Source organism: Mesocricetus auratus, unplaced genomic scaffold (genome assembly GCF_017639785.1).
Source record: "Mesocricetus auratus isolate SY011 unplaced genomic scaffold, BCM_Maur_2.0 Super-Scaffold_100041, whole genome shotgun sequence".
NCBI classification, from domain to species: Eukaryota; Metazoa; Chordata; class Mammalia; order Rodentia; family Cricetidae; genus Mesocricetus; species Mesocricetus auratus.
Window position 1 is genome coordinate 8,634,609 of NW_024429218.1, and position 26,158 is coordinate 8,660,766.

Below are 26,158 nucleotides of genomic sequence, written 5' to 3' on the forward strand. Positions count from 1 at the left end.
GAATCAGATATCTATGACTGTCTTTCTGATAGGGTTCTTGCAAACTCTATAATTTGTCCTTGTCTAGTGATATCAGGAACAGTTATAAATGCTTTTTAAGACTGTGAGAGTATTGATATATTTCTGTTGTCCTAAGTAGTAAAAGTTAGCACGGATGTTTGTAAAACACTACAGGCCGTTGAGAACAAAACTTACTCAGCCAGGTACCCCCAACAAGCAGGCAGTAGGAGTCTGCATGCTACCCTCCAGAGGTCAAAGGCTACCCTGTCCATCTTCACCTCTCCTGTAGTGACAAGTTCAGAGTCCATGCAAATACACTGGTGCCTATGCAAATTGATATTAAAAACAGATTTTGTTCTATTCTCTGACTAGCTAGAGCTATGTTATATAAGACCATTGACCTGATATTAATAAGAGGAAATTAAATCCCCTTCATTCTTAGAGATAGTTAATCCTTACAGTCAGCCTGACACTAGCTAAACTCTGATTAAGCTTCTTCAGCATCAGTAGTTTAGCTGCCTGGATGAGTAGTCTGCACACTGAAGTTTTTGACAGACAGCCATGCATATGTATGTGCGTGTTTACTTCTATATTTTCAAACCTAAATGATCTTGTTTAGTAAGTACTCTGGGATACCAGGTGCATATGACCTATGAAATTTTGAATTATAGTTAGTTGTTCTTATTTCCCTTTTCCATGTTGTCCATGTACTTCATAAACTTCTAGAGGACAATTCAATCTCTTTTTCACTACCATATTATCAGAGTCAGCAAAACAGCTTATAAACCAATGGTGATCAATATAGCTATGCAATGAATTAATTCCTTTAAGATTAGCCTTCAAAGTGTTACTCGTATTTACCTTCTTAGACTGAAAAACATAATATTTGAATTTTATAAAATTGTCTATATCTACTACATTGTTCTGTACTAGTAATAAGTAATTTAAACTTTTTATTCTTCAAAAGTGAACAATTCTTGGTGATCCCTCTATTCCTTACTTGTTTTCCGATTCCACAGCTCCTATTAATATTTGTGGAACCGTCCTCCTCTTTGTTAAGGTGAAAAATTCTGTGAAAGTTCAGGTTTTTAATGATAATTTCATGCTTTGATCAAATCCACCTCCTACTTCTTCACCTTCAGTTTCCTTTCCCTTCCATGCCTCTCTTTTCCTTCTTGTGCTTTCCCATTTTAAACCGCGGAGTGTGTTCAGCCCGGCCTGTATGTGCGTGGGTGGAGGGCCAACTCCTGAAGTCTGAGCAACCGTGATTCTTATTATTAACGTCCCAACACCAAGCTGGCTATTCTAGCTGTCTCCGCATTCTAGCTGTCTCCCGATTATTCCTGTTTCGGTGCATACTCCCCACGCTTCAGCACTGAAGTGACCATTCCTCGCTCCAGCGAGGAGAGAGAAGGAACACTCCGGTCTCCCTACAGCAGAGATCACTGAACGGAAGTACAGCAGGAACTGAACGTCTTAGAGATTTGGTGGCAGCAGTTTTAAATTTGCTTGGTATTCCAGGAGAACACAAAGTCCTGTCTTTTGTTTTAATGTAGTCATTGGAAACAAATAATATCTTCAAAGAAACTTTTTCCCTTGCCCCAACTTTTTTCTCTTCATCCGTCAGCCACCATAATACAACAATCTGGTTTTGTGGATCTTACAGTGATTGAAAACGGGTCTTTTCAACAAACGGTGGGGTAGTTGTCCTGGGTATAAAGTTCAGTTTCACATTTAACAAGGAATACTTCCGTCAGAGTTCTCATGTGGTACAAGGACAGTTAGATGGTGGTTTTGAGAGTGGATTGCTTTCCCGTATATGATGCAGTTGACCTCAGTGTATGTCAATATAAGATAATAGAAATGAGGAATTGGGCAGCATGCTGGACAGTAGGTTTATCCGGGATTTGAAGTCAACTTTGCTTCAGCTGATAAAATTCATATGATTTTTAAAAATGATACTATACCTTTTAAATATCAATCCCCATTAGCATATTAATACCAGAACCAATGGTATGGAAAAAATTTTGCCTTTCCTCATATAGACCTTAAATTTTCTTTAAAAAAGTGAAACTTTGACCCTATTAAAATAATTCATATTTTCCTTTTTAAAAATTAAACAATTACAGCAACTTTAAAGAAAAACAAAAAGAAACAACACTAAATTGTACAGCCTACTATAAACTATTCCTATCATTTAGGTGTCTATATTACAGCCAGTAATGTAAAAGACATGAGTTACTGTGTTTATTAAGAACTTGAGTCATAACTGCTATTCAGATAAATTAAATTTTATACTAATTTGATTTTTTATAACATTAGGGAAAATCTAAACAATGAAGAAGAAAGGATTTTGCATTTTCCTCTTGATTGATGGTTTAAAAATCTCCTTTCATGTTATAGAATGCTCTTCCCTGGGAGGCATACTGCTTTCTGAAGGGAAATGAAGAAGCAGTGGATCTGGGGGAGAGGGAGTTAGGTAGAGGGGACTGTGAGGGAGGAGAAACCACAGTCGGGATGTATTGTATGAAAGCAGAATAAATAAAGAGAAAAAAATACTCTAGCAAAGAAAGGGGTGGGGTCTTTCCAAGCATTTGCTCTACACATCAGAAAGGACAGAGAAGGGATGAGGGAAGGGAGTTTTAGCCAGTTGGTCCTCAAATGGCAACTGAACATAGTCTCTCATCTGTTTCCTTGATGGATAGGAAGCATTCCTGAACTTCCCCAGTCCATTTCACCCAGGGGATATGCGCCTGGAATACATATCCACTCTTCAGGTCTACAAAAGGCTCTTAAGCAAAGTTCATAGCTGTCCATTAAAATGCACAAATGTTCTATTAAGTAAGAGAAACCTCAAATGAGAACTTTATGTGCATACATATTCATGAAACCCTGTCCACAGCTACATTTTTCCAACCTACATTTCACACTTTCACCTTCAGGCCCTGCTTTATGGCACTTTCCATGGGGTTTGAGAAAAAACAAATGTAAGGTATTCCTCTGTGTCAATGTGGGAAAAGCTGGATTGGATGGATGGGCCAAAGCAGTGACTAGTCGTCCCCCAAGTCAACCTGAGTTTTAGCAAAGCTGTTTTATTCTATTTAATTTACTAATGGCAATTTCTTCATTGGTGTTTAATATTGAATATCATATCTTTGGGAACCCTTTCCCAATTATTCAAATTTCTGGTCTAGCATCACATATTTTGATTTATACATGTGTACCTTAGAAATTTATTAGTACCGTCAACCCAGATGCCATTAGACATCAATATATAATATAAAGAAAAATGAAAATTTTTTCAAAGTAGTGATTGTTGATGCCCTGAAACTTAGTAAGTAAATTAAATGCTAGCTATACACAGATATTAGTATAAATTCAATTAAAAGAAATCACCTGTAAAAACAGATGCTAACAAATATAAGAGTGTATAGTGGTGTGTAGGCGACTTTCAATCCAAAGTTAAGATCACTGATCCAGCAGTGATGGTGCATGCCTCTAATGCCAGAGGCAGAAGCAGGCGGTTCTCTGATTTTGATGCAAGCTTAGTCCACAGAGTGAGTTCCAGGACAGCCAAGGCTACATAGAGAAATCCTGTCTTGAAAAACAAAAGAAAACTAAATTAAAAATAATTACTGTATCAGTCAACATAAAACTCAGTATGCTTCACAATAGACATATTGTTTCCCTCAACATCTCCTTCATATCTTTGATGTTTTATAGTGTCAAAGCACATGGCAGGTACCGGGTAAATATGTGTTGATCAACTTTAACAGGCAGACTTGAGGGGAACCAGCATGGCAGTCTTAGCTGAAGTGTTATCCTTGATGATTAAGGAGGAATGAGAATCATCTCTTCTTCCTGGCTCTCCAAGGAGCTCCAGGCTGAGAAAAGGTGCAGTACTGCTCTAACCCCACGTTTTCAGTTGATTAGGAACGATGCAATAATCATGGTGATGGATGGGAATGACTGCAGTAATTGTGGGTAGGCCTAACTTTTTACCTGAGACTGGGCAAGGATCTGGACAGAAAGAAGGAATGTGGAGGGTCTAGATCACCTGACTTAGAATGGAGTCAATTTTGCCGTAGGTTTCCTCTGGCCTTGTGCCCTCAGTAACTCAGAAAGGTTACAGCCCCTTCCCCCTCCCAGGAGAAGGGTAGTCCTGGAGTCTTCATGAAGGTTAAGGACATCTGTTAAAGTTCAGGCTCAATTTAGTAAGCATTCGTCTGTAAACAACCAACCTTCTAGAGCTTCTTCACAGCAGGGTGTTTGCTATATCTCTGATGGGGAGTAGTTGTTTTCAGAGTTCTGTTGCACGGGAGAGCCACACAGCATTCGAGTTTAACTTAGTAACCCTGGCCTGAAACGTGTAGAGATGTGGATTAACATCACAGCACTGTGCTTCCTGTGTCTTCTCACTGGCTGCTGAGCATCCTTTCTTCAGCATGGAAACAGACTAAAATGTACACTGTGATAGCATTAGAAAGGTGAAAAGAGTAGGGTCCCATCAAGTCAGCAGTATAAGCGCCATGAGGCTCACCTACAGACTTGCAAGGGCGTAACCGTCCTAACCATCTGAATGAGAAGGTATGTTTGTTGGTCGCTGTCTTCTATGCGTGTTTTCAGCTCTAAGGGAATGGGTTCCTTTATGAGATGTCTCAGATTCCCAAGGTTCTCCTTCGAGAATTGTGCCAGTAAATCTTTAGTGTCCTGCTTCAAAAATGATGGACTGCATTTGAATTATCATCTTTCCTCCCTGTATTACTTGCTCTTCTGCATATCCCACTGGTGAAATGCATCTGGAGCCTGTCCTCTTCCTCAGTTAGCCAAGCCACTTATGTTTGTTGAAGTAGCCTAATGAACAATCTTTACAGTGTCTTGTTCAGTCCTGCTTCCTTAACACCTTTTGTTAATGAATGCCTGGTCTGTTCTTCTGGTTGGATTTGTTTTAATATGACTTCTATTGGTCTCATGTCAAATCTCAGATACTTTAAAGCTAACCTTACCACTGTGAAATGGCATTTGTCTCTCCAACTCTGTATGGGAGCCTCTTCTCCTGACTCTGTCCTATCTGGCACATGGGATGGTGACAATCATTACCTGGAATTCATTGGAGGAATCAAGTCTTTGGAGTCAAGAGGAATGAAGCTAATTTTTTCCACGTTAATATTGAGGGTTATTATTCCTTTCTTATCTAAAGTCTTATCCTTCAGAAAACTGAGTTAAAAATATGTACTTATTTGGTGTCTTTGAAGGTGAAATTAACTAGTATATATGTACTAGATGAATATAGCCAATAACTACCTCCCATTTTGTTTTCTTCTGTCTTTTCATCCTTTTTTCCTTCTAAAGCTCTTCTGAGGGATAGTTTCTGTCCTAGAGGGTGAAGGCAGAACTCTCAAAGAAATTATAATCCAGCATTAGAAGCAGGCACAAATCAGCAAGTTTAACCTTCAGAGGCCATAAAAGAGGGGTCAGTGATGAGCAGAGGACAGTTTCCCACCTTCAGTAGCTGATTCCCTTTCCACAGATGAAGAATGGAATGCATCTGTGCAGGATTTACTGCTGTTCTAATAACACTTTGATTATTCACTCATTAGAGACAAGGATTGCATAAGAGACTGTTCATATCTCAGTCCAAGGAAATGTCCCCTGAATATGAATAAATCCATGTGTGCCTTCTATTTGTCACAATTACTGTATTCCTGAGTGTCCTGGTCACTAGGCAAGCATTACTGTGCTCCACGGGTCAAAAAATGTGCCTCTGCATGCCACTGAAGTCATCTTATCTACCAGGGGAATCTTGTAATCTTGGGATATGAAATGGAAAACCATATAGAGATGTGGCTATCAAACCACCTTGTAAATACCTTTGTCTTCTGGGTCTTCAGAGAAAGAATTAAGAGAAAACGAGTAATGTCTGATATCCCTTTACATGATAAAGGAGCCTCTACAATGAAAACATTAGCTTCCTTCAACATGGGCATCGCAAAGAGAGCTGAAAAATGTATCTTCCATGCAAAGCTAATCTGAAAATTTGAGAAGAATATGTTTCCTTTCTTGCTTTTCAGTAATAAAGTTTATTTCCAGGATCAGCTAGAGAATCGTTTCCCCTCTTTAATTTTATCACAGTTTGGTTAAAGTGGGTGGTAACAGTTAAGATGTATCCAGAGTAGAAGTCATAGGCCATTGAGAAGTCACTGTGGTTGAAATGTAGATTCACCTCCAAATCCAAAGCTGAAGCAAGCCTGGCCTTCCGGCTTCTTACTTCCTTTGACCTGCATTTCCTGCACACTCGAGCTCCCTCCTAGCTAAGGGGCACCTGTGCCTCCTTTCCCCAGGCATCACGCAGAGGATGATGTAACCCACAGATGTGATTAGTGTCCTCATTTCCCTGAGAGGGGAAGTTCTCTCAGGGCTTTGAAGGAAAGATCTGCCTCTTGTGGAAAGATTGTTATGATTATATGTGATTAATAGCATACTTCACGGGAGAGATTGCAGGGTGAAAGAAAGCAAGCTTGACTCACTCAGGAAAGCCAGGCCGGGCTGGAAGTGGGGCTGCTAAATTGTAATGATTTCCCCCAAACACTTTCACACAAGGCACAGTGCACCCTTGGCTCTGATGGCGGCATCATGGTGAGGGAGGTGGAGCAAGAATTATCAACCCAAATTGTAGGTGGCAAGTGCATCCTCAGAACAAGGTGCTCTGCCCACAGTCCTACATTTATGTGTGGCATACATCCTCAAAATTGCCTTTCTCACTTTGAATGCATCTCTTTAATAGAAAATGCTGCTATTTTCTCAGCTAAGCAGAGCAACAGTTTACCTAATCCACGAGGATAGATTGCTCAGCTTTTACAAGACAACAATCAAACAATCTAAATTCAGCTATAAGTTTTCCTTCATAGATTTGCCTTCATCCAAATCAGTTTGTTCACAAAATTAACTTAGATGCAAATTACACACTTATGAGAAAAAGAATAAGCCAGTGATGGTGTGTTAGTATTCGGTATTTGCTGGATTCGGCTCTATGTTGAGCAGCGTAGTCACCTGCACACTCCTTTGTGCATGGAGAACACCACAAATCCACCGGTTCATATTTATGTAGAGAAACAGATCATAACTTTGGTTGTCTAAGTTATGTATTCAAGTTATGTAAGAGGAATACTAAGAAGGGAGACTTCTCCATCACACGGACTATGTTTAAAACATTCATTTAAAATTTAATGCAGTTTTTGTTAATCAGTGAGTTCAAAGTACAAGCTTGTCATAACCAGGGACACCAATGGCAGAGAGGTCCTTTAGGAACATGAGTTATTTCCCAGGAAATTAAAACTGCCATGAGTTGTGTATCTGCAGTGCACCAAACATACAACAGTGACACAGATGGCATGAGTTGTGCATCACACACATGAAAAGTAAAAGATCCAACTATTGGGTTTTCAGAAATGTGTTGAGAATGGGGTTTTGGGGGAAGGAGGTTTATCTGCAATGACGATGGATTTTAGTTGACATCAATGAAAACATTGCAGAAGTAGATGTTGGTGACATAAGGATGAGAGTCCATGCTAGGCGGCGGTGGCACATGTCTTTAATCCCAGCAGTTGGGAGACAGAGGTGGACAGATCTCTGAGATAGAGCCTGGTCTATGGAGAGAGTTCCAGGCTAGCCAGGTCTAGAGAGAGAAACTCTGCTCTCTCAAAAAACACGGGGGGGGGGGAAGAAGGAAGGAAATAAGGAAAAAGGGAAAAGAGTGCTTGCAGTGATGCATACCTATGTACACAAGTTTTCCTGTTATATGAATGTTGGCGTAAGAACAGACAATTTCTGATGTGATAGGCTTTCTCTAAAATATTGTATCTTTGCTTTTTTATTGTGAAGAAAAAGAAGACATATATCTAGCAAAATGTCAAAATTTATACTCAATTTTTAGTTAATTTTATATAGCACTTTATTGTTTCAAATGTATTATATTAACTAAAGAATTAACAAAATTTAACCTTGACTTTATCAGGAGGAAATTGAATTTTCTGAAATCTGACCCAAGTAGTGAAACTATTGTAGCTTCTCAATACTCTGATGACTGACTGTACCTCCGGCTGCTTCTCTAAGTGGTTAATGTGACCATCTAGTAGTAAAGTCTGTAGTGACCCCAATGCTATCTTCAGGATAGGGTGTGGGCCAACGTGGGGAAGAGCCTGAACTGCATTATCGCTACTGTCGACAAACTGATTGAGAGTGACAGTCACCACAAAGAAGCTGGCGGAGGCGGCACCAGCAAAGATGGAGACACGGAACCTTCCCTGGAGGAGTCCATCACACCTCACCCAAAGGGTAAGAAGTCGCTTTTCAACAATCATTGTGAGAGTTAAGACAATGAGAAAACCATGGTAAAATGATATAGAGAGGAGCTGATTGTGCCTTTGATGAAAGAGTTGTTGACAGGACTTTACGGTGACATTACAGTGTGCTGGCGTGGATGATGGGATTCTGTTTGTCGCAGTGGTTGTGATTTCAGGACATCTTATCATGTTCATTTTTTTTCTTTTATATAAAGCCTTTCTATAAAGCATCCTTTCGAGCAGTGGTTCTTAACCTGTGGGGCATGACCCCCAAAACATCACCAGAAAACGAAGATAAATATATTAGGATTCATAACAGTAACAAAATTACAGTTATGAAGCAGCAACAAAAATGATTATGTGGCTGGAGGTCACCACATTCTGAAGAGATGTATTACAGGGTCACAGCATTAGGAAGGCTGAGAACCACTGCTTTAGAGTGTGATACAGTCTCACCACCTACTTTTACAAGCTCCCAAAATTATAATTTTTAAACTCTTAGGTACTTCAGAACTTGTTATCTCTCACCATTCCTGAACAGAATGCAGCATGATACAGAACTTTTACATTATTCTGAGGACATTTTGTTGGTTATTCTAATGTAAGAAAGTTCGATTCTGAGCATTATGATGGTATCATGTCTGAGTGCTAAATTTTCATGCAGAGACATATATGTATACACACATACTCAAGTAACTGTATACGTGTATGAATAGAGGATTATATCAACAGAATCTAAGAGGAAAGAACAAAAATTGACAGCTAAATCGATAGTGGATGGTGGGTAGATAAATCATGGATGACAGGTAACGGCATCAAGTGTACGCATACTGGCCAGCAAGTATGATGAACATTTTAACAATACTTATGTCCTTATTAATAGTTCTGTTATTTTGGTTGTTAATCTATTAAGGATAACAAGAACCAAACAATATCATATGTATTTAAGTATATCAGTAATTCTATCCTAATTGACCTAGCATTTTGCTGGGTATCTTGTGTTTAGAGGGCAATCTCTAACATTGATTTTTAAAATTTATTCTTTATTGTTTTTACGAAAAGAAGTCATAACAAATTATGGATGAACTTTTATAAAATTAGTGTTTTTCCCAATTCGTTCTCTTGATGTTCTGTTGCTCACATTTATCATGCAAATATCAGTGATTATATACATATGTAAAAATATGAGTTATAGACACACACATATATATGTTGATATATATAAAGAATATGTATATAAACAACAATTAATATGAAGAGAGGCTATCAACTTGAAATAGAGCACAGAGTGGCATGTGGGATGCTTTGGAAAGAAGAAAATGGAGTAGATAATGATATTATTATATTATAATATCAAAAATAGTAGAAATAATTATAAAATTCCATGTTTCCTCACATGGTTAATGATTGACTCCTTCCTAAATTCTATTTGGAAATAATAAAATTCTAGAGTTCTCTTATGAAGATGGCCCGCCTTCCTCTTTAGCGTGCCCACCAAAGTGAAAGCAATGTTCTTTATAGTCATACCTGGTTTGTATCTCTGGGTGTAGAAGTTTTCTTACCTAATAATGCTATGCTAATTTTTAAAATAATGAAGCTATTAAGTCTCAAATTTCATATGGATCAAAGTGGAGATGTGCCATAATAATGGGTTAAAATAGTACTGTTGGACTTCCTTCAGCTGGACCTGCACTGGCTAGCAAACATGAGTCAGAGTCAGTTGTGGCCTAAAAAGCAGAATTGGCTAGTAGAACCCAACAATCATGGAGACAGAATGAATCAGGTTGTTCCTTGAGAGATTTTCAGTGCATATGAATTAGAGCACAAATAAGGAATACTGATTTCTACATTTTCAAATCCCTCAAACTAACCAGCATTGAAAATAAGGTTCTGAAATATTAGAAATGACACAACTTTTTCACATTTTGTATCTAACCAGGGCAATGTTCCTGGATTAAAATTACACATTTCAAAAGTGAAAAGGGGTTGGAGCGATGGCTCAGTGGTTAAGAGCATTGGCTACTCTTCCAGAGGACCTGGCTTCAATTCTCAGCCACCACATGTCAGTTCTCAAACATAATTTCATTTCCAGGGTAGCAACCCACTTTCTGCCTCCAACAGCACCATGCATGTAATCATACATGAAGGTAAAACACCTATACATATAAGACCAAAAATAAAAATTTTTAAATTACATTAGACTACCAATCTGATCCCCTTCATGGGTGGTTGTAGTCAAGCTATGGTGTGGTGTGTACTAGCCAATTTTTATACTTTTCTTACTTTGACTCTATTTTATAGATATTTATTTAATCTTATTTTGTGTTACAAATTCCATAGATATTATGATTTAAAGTATAATGTAAAGTTATTTAATATAGAATATGATGTCAATAATTTTAAAGTTCAATATTTTTTAACATTTTACACTCTGGTCAGCAACATACAGGGAGTATGTTTTAAGTAAGCCATTGATATGAAAAATGATGTAATTTTCTTAAATATGAATATTAAAAGTAATTCTGTGTTTAAGAACACTTAAATTTCTGGTGATTTTGTTTAGTAGAATGACATTAATTAGTTAACTCAGTTGATTAATTAAGAATACCTTTACCTTTTACCAATTTATCACCTTCATCATTGATAGAGGCAAACAGCTCTTTCAGTTTCTATACTGACTTTTGTCACACAAATCAATATGCTTCAAAAACACATAATGTTTTTGAACTGATACAAAACAATCAAGTAAAGTTATATATTGGGTCCCAGATATTGTACAAATTATTATTGATAACGATATTTGAGACATGTGCTCGCATTCCCTAACTTGTAGACATGTAGGAATCATATGAACAAAGGCAATACAGAGTTTGTTTAAAAGCAGGGATTTCAAGTGCTTTTTAATTTTATTTCAACTGGATAAAACCATTCTTACGTTTGCAAGCAGATGCACTCAAAAATATACTTCAAATAAGCTGGGATACACATCATAAATAAAATGTATGCTTTTATGGCTTACATATCAGTATTCTCCCATAAATGTTTTGTGGAAATGAGATTTTAATGATTGTAAACTAATTTAGCAAAATGGAAACTGCTTTTTTAGATATTCATTTATTATACTAATGCTATAATTAACACACGAGTCTTTGAATATTTAATTTGTCAACTCCATGTATATTCTCATTTAAGTTAGACTTCTAGTTTTATAATACTTCTCTTTCTCCCAGGCATTACTTCTCCAACTAATCATTTTTTGTCACCCTGGACTCATACATGCTTCTTTACTGCTATATTATTATCTAAAATCATTACCATTTATTTATTTATTTATTCGTTCATTTATTTATTTATTTGGTTTTTACGAGACAGGGTTTCTCTGTATTGTTTTGGAGGCTGCCGGTCCAGCCTGGCCTCAAACTCACAGAGATCCACCTGCCTCTGCCTCCCAAGTGCTGGGATTAAAGGCGTGTGCCACCACCGCCCGACTTAAAATCATTACCATTTATTTTGGGTTCAAATCATTGTATATTCAGCAACTGAAAGTGTTTTTAGCCCCTTGTCACAGTCCTAGACTCAGTCTCCAAGGAATCTTTAATTGGATAACAGCTCTTAGATCCAATAGTGGGTTGACAGAAACATTTTCCAGTAACACTAGATCCTGAATCTACTGTGTTTATGTATGTGCTCTCGAGAGCATACCTTGGCCTTTCTGATTACATGCTATATTTGTTTTCAAAATATTATACTTTGCCTACATGGGAAGTTTAACAGTGTGAAAATGCATTAATCTATACTATCTTCATAATACATTCTTAATAATAAAATAATTTTGTTCAGTATTCTTACATTTATCCACATCTACTAACCATAGAAGTAAACCGATGTTTCCATTTCTTAAAATGAACCAAGTGACTGCTGTCATTTAATATTTATTGTATATCTGACATGACAAATACTGTCTGGCAGTTTTACAAAATCTATTAGTGATTCTTGAAACAATATTTTATATTTATTTATATATTTCTGTTGTTTGGAGATGTACCATAGCATGCCATGAAGTTCAGAAGATAACCTATAGAGTGTTGGCTCTCTCCATTCACTAAACGGATACTGGGCTCAAACTCAGGTCATCAGGCTTGGTAGCTTGGGATTTTGCTCTCTGAGCCACCTTAGTAACCTTGTTAGTGATTCATCATGCTCAGTTGCTTCTGCTTGTTTCTTTATAAATTAAATTCTCAAAACATTTTTAAACTATCATGGGATTTCATTTTGTAACATGTCTTTATTGGTCTTCTTATCATGCTGTGTTTTTAAATTCCACCGTGTAAATCAAACTCCCACTGGATTCCATTATATTGTCCCCCTTCATTTTTTTTTTTTATTCTATCCTTAATTTGTGTGTTTTGTTGCTGTGGATGTGTTGCCAGTACATTCGCACTTCTCCTATGATCCTCCTCAATCTGGTTGCATTATTTTCTCTGAGTTGGTGTTTTTTTAACAGTGTATTAGCATTTTAATGCTATTTTGCATTTCCACTTTGGGAGTTTTGTGCCTGGTTGTTTGCTTCAGAATGGGGCCTTAAGGTAGATTTTTGATTGCTTTATAGATTTCTTTCATCATGAATATAAACAATACTAAAAGAAGTAAAACTTTCTCTAACGTTTAGATTTAAATAATGAAATGGATTTTTCCAAATGTCTGTATTTATATGTGGGATGTGTATGTGTTTTTGTGTGTATACATGTGCATATATGCAGTATATATGTAGTATGTATGTATGTGTATGTACGTTTGTATTTATATACTGAGTATATGTATTGTGCATGTAAACGTGTGTTATGTATATGTGTGTATACATTTGTATGTGTATGTATATCTATGTGTGTATGTCTAATGCACACAGATTGCCCCTTTATTTTCAGTACACGTAAACACAATTATGGACATCTACTCCCTGCGAAGAACCACATACTTCAATTTCATAATAAATTGAGGCTGCAAAGATTAAATCAGTGAATCTTAGATTTTGATGTGAACTTAATTATTATGTAATTATGTCTCCTGGATTATGTTAAGAGGCTTACCTACAGTATCTCTGCCAGTTCCAGCCTAGACTGTAATGCACAGGAAACACCATTTTGGTTTCCAGTGCTGCACATTCTAGACAGTGATCCAGATATGTCTCCTTTAATCCTACCCACTGGTCCAGATGTAATTTGTTACAATAAATAAGATTTTATTTTTTTCCCACATTGAGCCAAAATTGTATCTGCAAACAACCACCAAGTCCTGTTTGAATTGGTACTTTTGGGGGGCGTTTTTCAAAGTAACGCCTCAAGCCCCACCAATAGTGGCTTTTCTCAAAGCCTTTGCTCATTTGTTTTAGCTCTCACCAGAATTACGCAGTAACACGGTGTCCTTTAGTCACTACAGAGCAATATGGGGCATTGCCTCCCGGTGCTTAGGTACTGCTGAATTGGGCAGCCACATTTTATTAGGAATAACAGGGAAAAGCATAGGCCTTACGTGATTTTTAAGATTTAAGCACCATTTAAGCACCACTCTGTGCTAGATGTTGTGAAATATCAGTGGCTTTAGGAGATGGTGATGACCTATACTGCTGCTGCTGCAGAGATGGATGTCCTTTGTGACTGCAGTATGAAACACTTGAGAGTGCACTCTAATAAATACTTGCGTTTCCATCCATCATATCTACTGTCGCGCACAGGCTCATCTTATTCACATTTTAAACACATTTCCTTTCTGCTCATGGAATTCATTGGCAAAAATGATGGAAAAGTAGACCTGGATGCAGGTCCTGAGACATGAAGCCAAACTAACTGTGTATATTTGGATGTTTTTGTTGACCCTCGTTCTTTGGGATGGGCACTCAGTTGGCTGTCATTTCTCTGTCTTTCTCAAGTGCACTGTGATGTGCTCTGGGGAAGGTTCGAGTGTCCTGCGAAACTGGACTTTTTGTCCTAATGTAGCAAAGTGTAAGGGTGCTCAAAGCAGGAGCGATGTGCCTGGCGTAGAGCGTGCATACGTAGAGTCATCAAAAGTGTTCCGGTACAGAGTCTGCAGGATTCATGGTGTCAGTACCGAGAACTGTGCTTACATCCATGGCAGAGCACACTTTCAAGCCATCTTTCTTCTCTCCCTCCTCATGAAAATCCCGTGGGGCAGACTTGGCATAGACGTGATTGAACGATTCATCTAAGATCACAAAATTTGATTCCCCTTTGGACAGAGTGATCCTGCCTGGGTGATTCAGTCAGAAAGAGTGCGGAGTTCTTAGACTATCTCCCTGGGAGAGGAATCCGTAAGTTTCAATAGTTCTGCGTCCCGCGGATTGCTCTTCCACGGTTTTGCTCTAGATACCCAGAACAGTGCTTGCTCAGCCTTCACCTGGTTTGGAAGTCCTCATGATTTTTAACCCCCGTGTGTCCAGTTGAAGGGGTTTGGCATGCTCCCCTTCCTTACCGTTTCATCCTTCACTCTGATACAGCATGAACTCAGAACTCATCTCGTGACTCACACCGCCAGCCCTTGAAAGATGCTGCTGCTCGTCTCCCACAGGCCAAACCTTCACATCTTTGGGGTGCCTTCCTTGAACTGTCTTTATGGAGTCAGTACAGTTGGCTCTTCCTTAAAGGGAATCCAGCGCTCTGGGATTAATGTGCTGTGTTGATGTACTGAATTAATGGGTTTCTTTCATCAGTGAGGTACAGTGGGGTTGTGGAGCCTGTGCCAGGACTTGGAGCTCTAACTCATGAGTTGCAACATGCCCTCTCCTGTGGCAGCGTCTGCCCAGCCTCTCCACCATTACCCAGCTAGAAGGACTTCACATGTGCACTTGGCTAAGGGAAATTATATTTGCTGTGGAGTCAGGGTCAGGCTGGAATCTTTGAGGCTTGGCGCTCACATACCCCCATGCCCAAGGGAGTGTGACATGAGATAGTAAATTAAAACTGCCAACTGCTGTGACAGGTCATCCATAGCACCTCTGAGGAAGAAAAGAGGACGTTTGTTTACAGCTTTTTGAATAAAGCCCCAGGATTTTATTTTTCACTGGCTTCTGCCAATTACGTTGCTCTACTTTCCGTAGGGCTTGCAAGTACAAAGGCCCAAAGGCATCATGCAGGATAATAAGGAGGAAGCCGGGGAGCACATAGAAGTCAGAGCAAACCAGGAGTGTGAAACTCTTCAGAAGTGGCCACCACTCTGATCCAGCCTGTCATTTCCACAGTGGGACATGGGCAGCCCAAAAGTTACCATCTCTTAAGATTTTTCAAGTTAATCAGAAATTTTTATAATACATCTCAAAGTTTAAGAACTCAAAATTACTAAAACGTAAAAGTCAAGTAAGGTACATACTCAGTCTGAGTACAGCTGGCTCACTGGGAATTCTTTTGAAATTATAATCAGTCTCTGACTGATGGTACACTCTGTCTTAATGCTACACCCCACTAGACTCGGCTCTGTCAGAAATATGTCAACTGTTATAATTTATTACTGAGTCCCCAGTACATAATATTATTATTGACAGATAATGAGTTCTTGATAAGGTGGGATAAAGATTCCATTGCCTTCTCTGCATCTCCTACTCACCACAAATGCTCTGTTGGTTTATAGCTTCAGTGTGTGTGCACATTTGCAATCTGTGTGCATATTTACAAGCATGGAAAGGTACTGATCTCCTCAGAACTTGTTCTTTACATTAGGCAAGTATTTTAGTGAGTTTATCTTATGTAACACATCTGTTTTGCTTTTTAAGCTACAAAATTCAAGAACAAAGCTCGATTTCATAAAGAGAATTAGGTAATATTTTTGAATTCTATAGATTTCTATATATTGAATGGGAACAATCTCATTATAACAAAAACATCCTTGAATTTGGATTTAAAATATTCACCATTGAATAGCTAAAGTGATGTCTATACTGTAATTATTACCACTTTATAGATATATTAAGAATCTAACAGGAGTACATCTGTACTCTAAAATGGTAGAATTTCAATAACATTTGAGCATAAATTAAATTTGGAATGAACTTTCCAGTCAGAAAATTATTATTTTCTTTTAAAATCATACACTTTATTAAGATGTAGCATAGTTTTCCGGGACTAGGAAAATATTTGACAGGTGTACAATGTGTTCCTTACTTGTTTGTGTGCCCTATGCAAATCATTGAAATTCCTCAAGCCCACTTTCTTCTTCAGTCAAATGGTGATTATCTAACAGAAAAAAATGATGGTAAAGGAGACACCACATGTCTCTAAAGTCACTAAACATATTTTATTTAGGTAACTATTCTGTGCCAGGCACTATTTTAGACACAGAAGATAAAACATCTACTAAAGCAGGCAGAGAGCTTGCCCTTCTCAAGTTTTTATTTTAGTAGAAAAGAGAAACTAGAAAACAACATGGGAGATGGCAGGCATTACATGGCGCGTTGGTGGATTGATGGAGACAAAGGTATTGGAAAAGACAGAGCAAGTAAAAGCATTTTAAACGATGCTCTGGGTCTGAGATTGGGATAGTGAAATAATCAGTTGACAAAGACGTCATTTAAAGGTTAATGTTTGAGCAAAGACATAGGAGATAAAGAGGATCACACGGATATCTGGAGGAAGCATTGCTGGATGCAGAAAACAGCTGGTGAGGACAGTGTTGCCATATCCACAAAATATCAAGGCTCCAGTAACAACAAGTGGAATAAGAGGCAAGAGAAAAAAATTAAATTCAGAAGTAATCCCTGGGAATGATCATGTCTGATATCTCTACAGACTCCACTTTTACTCTGAGAAAAATAGGGAGTAGTTGAGAGGCTTCTCATATCAGTGAGTAACCCAATGTAATACAGATACAAAAAGAGTTGTGTTTCAATAACACTGTAAATGGAAAGAGTCAAAACTAGTATGGACCAGTAAGAAAGCCAATGCATTTATATAGGTGAGACGTGGCACAGTTCCTGGTATGGAGGGATAAGCCAGAGAAGCTGTACCTATTATAAGTACTATCTAATGGGGTTTTCTGGTAGTTTAAACAGAAACACGTGAGCAGCCATCCAAAATGACTATAAAGTTTTGGCTGGAAACAATGAATGGTCTACATGTGAGTCACAGGAAATTCTAGATGGGATAAATTTTGTGGAAAGGAATGTGGAAATTCATCTAGAAGGTGTTACGTTTGACACACAGATATCAACCTTGACATTAGATACAAGAATCTGGGATCCCAACAAACAAACGGTAATGTATTCAAGAATATCAACAATGTGTGAATTTTCATCCAATAAGGGAGTCATCTATAGATTATTCCTGGGGAAATATTAGTATTAGTAGATAAGAAAAAGTGGAGGAAGTGGCAATGTTTCATTTGGAAGTCACTGGTGCGTTAGCACTGTGGCATGCTGAAACACAGGGTTGGATGCACTGAGCAAAACTGGACTAAGGTATGACTTTGAACTTAGCCTCATGGAAGTCCCTGGTGACAATAAGTAGATTTTACAGTAGTAGGTAGGGGTTAAAGCATAGAGGAGACAAAGTAAAGGAACTAGAAATGACTGTGTATTCATTTAGGAAAGGTGTTCAGTAAAGGAAGCAGAAACCGGTTAAGAACTGTAGAAGAACTGTGGTAATTTGGGACTATGTTTAGAAGTTAAGGAGATGAATATAAGTATTGTGTTTATTTGCTGGTGGGAATAAACTGGTAAAAATCACAGCCTTGAGAGGAGGAGAGAGTCTTGCCAGCATGATGCTCACAGCGAGTGTTAGCAGTGAGATCTAACACATAGAGAGTAGAGTCGATGATGTACACTGGAGAGCTCAGTTCGTCTCCAGAAACAGGAATAAGGACACAAAGGACAAATGTCAGCGGGTATGGAGATACACAATCACACAGAGAGTTGTGATTTCATTCCCATTTACAGAAGAATATGAGCATCAACTCATAATACTCGGAGGAGGAATGATGAATGACCAACGTGGATGAGACATAGAGTTGAAATATCCTATCGTTTTCAACTCTGACCCAAATTCCAGGCTGGATGGTCATTCTCATACCCAGAGATAACCTGGGATAGGTTAGGAAAGAGGAGATGGGGCTCTTTCTATCCAGGAACTTCAGGACTTGTGACTACTGAATAGAATATCCTGGTAAATGTATGCTCACATTGCTGTTGGTTAATTGAATAATCTATGTACACAGTGTTCCATTTTTTATGTATAAAAATAATCGTGTGTACTGTATTCCACTGGCCTTGTACATCACTACAAAAACCTATTGAATCTGTGTTGGTAGACTGAGGGTAAAAACATAGTTATTTCCTTCCTGTGGTTAGCAAGACTCTTCTCATTCAGTGTAGCACACACTGTAGTTGTCTTCCAACCTTACAGGCGGCTATTGAAATGACAGGAGCTGTGGAATGCAGCCAGGCTGGTCATTTTTGGCTGTCCTACTACCTCTGGAACTTCTTTCAAACACTCAGCCTACTTGTAGACTGGAGTCTTAAGACTTGTGTTTATTTAGAACCAAAAGGCAAAATAAGACTAAGGAATGCGAGTCTAAGACTGTTCCTGGTTCAGAAGAACCTGGATTCATAGCTTCAACAAATGTAAGGCTTGGGTGATGAATGGACATGGTTGCTGGAGACAGTCTTAGCAGAGTTTCCTGAACAGCTCCAACTTTTTGCTGTGAAGTAAGGAGTTTAGCCAGGATTTCAGCTGACGTATTTCCTTTGTTGTTTCTCAAAAAGCAGGAATGGAAAGTTTTATGACACTATTCTCAGCCGGGCAGGGTTTAAACAACCAACGTCCCTCGAAATGAGAGAAGGTTGCCTCTGTTCCTCTCATGCTCCTTTGTCTCAGACTGAGCAGTATACTCATTTCTAATGCATCTAAAAGCTGTCAAGAATAGTCACTTACCCCTGTAGACACTAGAATAGTTATATTTTAAGCTGCAGTTTTGTCCTTTGCTTTAACACTGTACTGTAGGGAAGACAGGAGAAGGAAAATCACCCATATGCTACATCACTCCCAGGGCTTTCATTTGCCTTGACACTCGTTGCTTCTAGATGTTTTCTTAGTTTTTGACCCCTTTCTTAGATAATATTACCTATCTTGTTTTCCCCTAACCTAAACCTTTCGTTGTTCTGTGTTTCTACATTGATGACTCCCCATATGTTTTCCATCAGCTAACATCTACTGTGACTGCATGTGTTACTTCTCTTGTCTCTTTGACAGAATACTTAATATAAGAAGTTAAAGGAGGATGATGGTATTTTAGCAATTCCAGCCCACAATGATGCCAAGGCACGTTGCAACTGAGTAGCTCAGGTCATGGCAGCCAGGAAGCAAAGACAAACATGACTATTCCATTAGGCTTTTTCCCTTTCCTTTTTGTCTCCCTCATACATGTCTGTTCTGGTGCAGCCCACATTAAGGGCCAGTCTTCCCTTGAGAAACCTTTAGACAGGCCCCAGTTATTTGACTTAACAATCTTAGGTGCATCAACCCAATTAACTTGAATTTCAACATTAAGAAGCACAGATATGTAAAGATAGATTCAGTGGGCACAATGAGTTCCATGCAAACCAGACAGTCTGAAACTCAAAAGTAAGAGAAAAACTCTCCACAGTTGTTATCTCAACTCCATGGATGTGTTCTGACAGGTAGATGCCACCCCCCCATGCAACACAATAAAAATATTTTAAATATTTGGCATTAATTGCATTAAACTCCTACTTCTCTGGGCCCTTGAGTCATCTCAGGGTTATGGTCATCTTAGAGCATCTGCAATATTTATGATACTCAGACACTGATCCCCAACACTCCAGAGCTGTGTAGATAATGGTTGCCTACATACCATAGAGGCTTCACTGAACTTGTTCTACATGTGATTTCTTGCCTATGTTCTGAACAGGCTGCATTCATACATGACCACAAGCTTCTCACAAAAGATCAACTGTCTTCCCTCTTTGTGCTCACTATAAAAATCTTTTTCCTGTCCCGCCGGGTGCTGCCACACACAAAGACTTATATTAATTATTAACCTGTTGGCCGAAGGCAAGGGCTTCTTATTGGCTAGCTCTGTCTTAATTATTAACCCATAACTACTAATCTATGTATTTATGCATGACCTTACCTTACTAGAGAATGCCTGGCACGTCCTATCCTTCTGGTTTTGCATGGTCTCCCTCTGCCTAACTTTCCCGGAATTCTCCTCGTCTCCTAGTCCCACCTATCTTCCCACATCTATTGGCCAAAGAGTGTTTTATACATCAGCCAATAAGAGAAACACATATACAGAAGTACAGTTCCCATCATTCTTCCAGCTCACAATTTCCATACTCACTCCAATTACAGGTACTACTGTTTGCTTTTAACTTTCCTTGGCTTATGTTTTTAAGATACTTGAGATCAGGAGCTGTGTTGTACAAGCATTGCTATACTTACCAGAATTCACATGCATGTCTATTGTGATCCAGTAAAATCACATTTCTCAAGATGTTTGTAATGAAAGCAAAGGAGCAGTGCTATGGTTTGGGTCTGAATATCTGCTACGTATTAAGGGAATTGCTATTTAGCGCGCCGTTGCTGGGAGGTGATGAGGCCTTCAGGAGGTAAGACCCCATGAGAAGTCTACAGGTCATTGGGGGTTTGCTCCCAAGCAGTATTTGAAGAGCTTTTCTCTTCCTTTCCCACTTTTGCTTCCTAGCTATACAGTAAGCAATGTGCTTCCCCTGTCATTGTCACAAGGATGCCCATCATAGAACAGTGGATTTAACTGGCCATGGATGTACTTCAAAGCTCTTAGGCAAAAATATGTCTTTGCTCTTTTCAAGGTCATTGTATTTTGACTAAAACAGTGGGTGATGTAAGGAAGCTCAGATTAATATTTGTCAGGGTAAAATAAATGTAAATTGAGTTTTCAATTTCTGGATCAGAGATGGGAAATTAATCATAAGGGCAAGAAAAGGGGCATGATGGCTGGGAAGAAAACACTCTGAGGTGTAAAACCAAACATACCAAAAACAAAAACAAAAAGCCTTTGAGCAGTCAAGTCCCAGCAGATACTTTCCATTTCTCAATTATCTATTGCTGTCTGGACTTAACCCATCCCCTGAGGTATGTCAGGATTACAGGCTTCCAGTGAGCAGGTATCTACATCTATAATTAAAGTTGGCCACATGTACTAGACTCACACAAAGAAATTTGCTGTAAGTTTGTGCAGAGGCAAGTTTCTTGGTAATTTACCTACCTAAGCCTATATTGATGAATTGTACAATGTGATTCACATTGTAAACTTGAACCTACAATGCGTGTTCACACAGGGGGGCTCAGAAAGAGCCATATCTATGCTGGTGTAGGAGGTGGATTTTTGAAATCCAAGGAAAATTCTAAAAGCATGGCTATCCATACCCCCATCTTTTTTTTTCTTGCCACCCATCATTTTGATATTACCTGGGATTTGTACAAAATATAAAACACATGTTGGGTCGGGATTTAGGGTTTAGTCTGATCTCACTTCAGACCCTAGGGGATTTTATCACCTTCCTTTGGGGCTACTCCATTTATTTGGCTTCAGAAGTTCCTGAGTAAATGGGCAGAGCTGGGATATCTCTCAGCTCTTTGCAGAGCATTTAGTGGTCATTCAACCTTTAGATTTTCCTTTTTTCCCCCTTATATATGAAAGTTGTGATAAAAAAGTAAGAGTGGCTAGATGCTTTAGTGAAGTTAATTATTTTAAATGAGGGCAGGAGAATCAAACACCTGAGAAGAAAATGGCTCAGAAACTGGCAAGATAGCATTATGCCATGCTACAGTTGGTTGCTACATGGCTATTTATTTTTCTCCTGAGTAACATAAGAGCCATTGAGCTCAGAGGCCACGGACATCCTGTACAGGAAATAGATGGTGTGTGGAGGGTAGGGAGGGCACCCAGCAGTCATTCTGTCAGTGAATACTTCAGCTGGCTTCACTTGAATACATCAGAGAAGGCCATAAAGGGCTGGGAAACAGAGCTCTGCCTGGACAGCTTCCAACCCCATACGTAGCGATCAGGAAAAGCTCAGCTCATCCACCAGCATTTTATGTTTCCTGAGCAAAGAGCTGGCTTGGTGGGCTCAGGGTTAAGGAGTTTCTGCAGGTTTTATGGCGATACTAAAGCATTCTCTTTGTGTTTTCCTCTGTCGCTGAAGGAAGCCCTTGGGGGAGAAGCACAATTCAGGGGCTGCTGAGCTGATGATCTGTGTGAGGCACCGGTGTGAACAAAACCACCACCGTGCAGGCACAACTGCCCTGCCTCCTGGAGGTGTCTCACAAATGAGTGTGTGTGCTTGCACACACCGTCGGTCATGCGCATATATCAAACCTCAGCGGAAATGTGAAAAAAAAGAGACCTATACTTGGGGAGGTAGACACGTATATATGTGGGGAATTTTTTTTACTTTGACCACACAACAGAAAGAGATAGTTTTATGTGAAGGATATAACAGCCACCTTGTGAATGGTGGGGTATGGAAGAGTGAGATCCTCCCCAAACAGGACTAGAAATGTTTCCTTTCTCTCCATGTTTCTCCCCTTAATTTCCTTCTCTGCTCCTCTCTCCTCTCCCCTCAACTATCATCCTGATGTTTATAACTGGTCTATGGAGCGCTGTTTTTCAAACCCTTTAAGAAAAGCAAACAGCCATATTTTTTTTGGAAATGACAAACCTGTTCAAGGACAAAAGCCTAGACACTTATGTTAGCTTTTTGTTTTCAAACTAGAAAGAACATATTACACAGCTGAGCAAGCTATTGCCCCCTGAACTGGGAGAGTATGATTAAAGGTTCTTAAGCAATAGACACACGTTTGGTGAGGGCCATGCGAATGAACAAACGAAAAACAAAAACAAAGCAAAAAAAACTGTTCCATTCATTCTTGAATGAAATGAGTAACAAGGTAGTTCTGCTTCACCCTGATAGAGCAGCTCCACCTACTGTACAAAGCCTGCATTTTCTGCTTAATAATTGCACAGTGGATCCTCAGACCTACAGCACCAATTGCAAAATAGAACTGGTTTTGTAATTAATTGCCAACATTGAACGATAAGTCACTTCATCAGAATTTCCTTCTCCTAGTATTTTCATGAGTGAGGGTGGGTGATGTCCCCCCCACCACCACACACATGACTAGTCTTTCCTATTGAGAGTAGCAATTACGGAATGAGAGAAGAAGAGAAATACAGAAATATAAATATGGAAGATATATAGTAGCATAGAACATTGCTAGTGCCTGCAATGTCATTTATTCTGAAAATAAGTGATCTTTCCCATGTTTCTATAAAATCAATGGTGTGAAATTAATAGCTTCAATTGAACCACTGATGACATTTCATCCTGAGGCATAAGCTGATTCTTTGTCAAATGAATCTAGTTGTACTGAGTCTTTGTTGAATTTCCCCTTTTCTTCTCCCAATCCAACACTAACACTTAAGTTTACAGTATCATTTGAAAAGATGACACATATTTTTATATTTTATATTGTACCATATCTCTCTCTTTGTGAAGCTGGGGCCACTCATTATCCTGCAAATCAATTGAATTAGGTTATCTAGTTTATTAATAACATCAAATAAATGATAGTAAACACAGCACAGTCTTGATGTAATTCTTTTATCATTCTCTGTTGTTCGTTCAAGGTCTTAACCTTTCAATGCACTCTTGAAGATGATTCGTCTTGTCTTGAGGATATGGTATTATCACAAAACTGACTGATAATTACTTTTGCAGCTTCCATCATACATGTTAGGTAGCATTTGTCAACTCATGATTAATTAAATTATATTTCAGTACAATGTCACACATTCAAAAGTTTGTGTTTGTTTCTCAAATGTTTGTCCTCCAGATAAATTGAATAAGATATACTTTGTTCACAAATTCTGTGTGAGATCCATAATTATGCAGTTGATACTTATTAGAAACTTAGACGTGTAAGTACTTAAAGGCTTTCTTTTAATATTTATTTACATATATATATATGAGTGCTCTATCTGCATACATGACTTTATGCCAGAAGAAGGCATCAGATCCCACTATAAATGGTTGTGTGACACTATGTAGTTGCTGGGAATTGAACTCAGAACCTCTGGAAGAGCAGCTGAGTCATCTCTGCAGCCTATGGCCTTCAACTTTCATCTTGACGTTAAGAAAGGCTGTTTGGGTGCAGAGAGATGGCTCGATGAATAAAATTTTTGCTGTGCAAAACTGAATATTTTATTTTGGATCCTATCTCTATCACTCCTTCCTTATTTAAAATATGCAAACAAAAAGCCACGCATGGTTATTGACACCTGTATTCTCAATGCTGTAAAGCAGAGAGAAAGAACAGAACCTAGAGCTCATTAGGCAGAGTTTAGCTGGTGGATGGATTCCAGTTTCCATCTGAGATTGTCTCAAAATGTAAGGTGGGAGCCATAGAAAGAGATGCATGTTAATCTCTGTATGCTAAACAAGAACAGAGGCATGTACACATGTACATACACTGTGTATCAACACACACACACACACCCTGACACACACACTTATTTTAAAACACTCTTTGAAACTCTAATAGTGTTGAAAGTTTGACTTTCTCATTATATATCTGCATTTTAGAAAAACATATCATATTTGTAATAAATTGGACCATTCATTGACAGTTTTGGTGTCTGGTAAAAGTAGAAAATTCAGGGAGATGACTTCCTAGAGGATAAACTGTTTGCCAGAAAGATAGAGGAAAGAAAACTTCTAGAAGAGAAAATATCTCAAAAGCTCTACGGATGAGAAAGTAGGCCAAGACAGGAATATTTTAATGCACTTAGAACTCAACATTGTAAACTATTTTCTAAGGTGGTTCTGAATAAGTGTGCAGATGTTGGATCATGGAGTATTCTTCATTAGTTTGAACTTATTCACCATGTGATGATGGTGCATGGCTGGCTTTTGTTGCTTTATATATCTTCAATAAGGAAACAGAAACAATGAAATGGGATTCAGACTGACTGGAAAGTTCCCATCCAGATTATAGGAGGAGTATATTACCTGAGTTGAAGGATGCAGGAGGAGCATAAACTAAGGGGAGACCAGGAATCTATCCTAGGGATGACAATGCATGATGAGCAGAGTAAAAGGAAGATTGATATCGAATGGGCCACTCTAGGAGTAGAGCTGATTTGATGCACAAGTTTCAATGAGATCTTTGGGAGAATTCCAGCAAAACTTCTGTCTCCTGAATAGAAAGTATCTGACGGAATCATTAACTGACAGACAGAGAGTGCCCATATTGGAGAAGAGTGAAGCAGAAAGGTAGCTTATTGTCATGTCTGACACATATCTAGGTGCAAAGATCCATGAATCCTGGATAGGATGTAAAGTTCACTAAAAATATTGATTCTCTATTCAGGGACTCTTTCTCATCTTTCCCACTGTTCTTGCTCCACATCCCCATCATCACAGAGGACTGGTATGAGCAGCTACACCCCCTCATCCTTACCCTGAAGGAGTGCATGGGAGAGGTGGTGAGCCGTGCTAAGCAATGCCTGACGTTTGTGCTGCTTCAGGAACTAGCCTACAGCCTGCCCCAGTGTCTGATGCTGACCCTGAGAAGAGACATCGTCTTCAGTCAGGCGGTGAGTGCCCACTGTTGTTTGTAAATACAGTGTGAACTGCTGATGTCCCATCCTTTATTGGGGTAGGGCTTTTTGCATGGTTTCATTTTTAAATATCCTTTCCGAAATTCTGGCACCGTGTTTTGTTCATATGGATAAATAGGCTGAATACATCATGG

At 38.7% G+C, this 26,158-nt stretch overlaps 1 protein-coding gene across 6 annotated transcripts in view; it reads left to right on the forward strand.

The window, feature by feature from the left end:
* Inpp4b (inositol polyphosphate-4-phosphatase type II B) overlaps positions 1-26,158 on the forward strand; it is a 748,592-nt gene that overhangs the window by 630,138 nt on the left and 92,296 nt on the right. For all 6 annotated transcript variants that reach the window (XM_040734799.1, XM_040734801.1, XM_040734796.1 and 3 more), the window contains 2 exons: positions 8,169-8,334; positions 25,828-26,000. In XM_040734799.1, the coding sequence (XP_040590733.1) occupies positions 8,169-8,334; positions 25,828-26,000 (339 nt within the window). The remainder of the gene's footprint in view (positions 1-8,168; positions 8,335-25,827; positions 26,001-26,158) is intronic.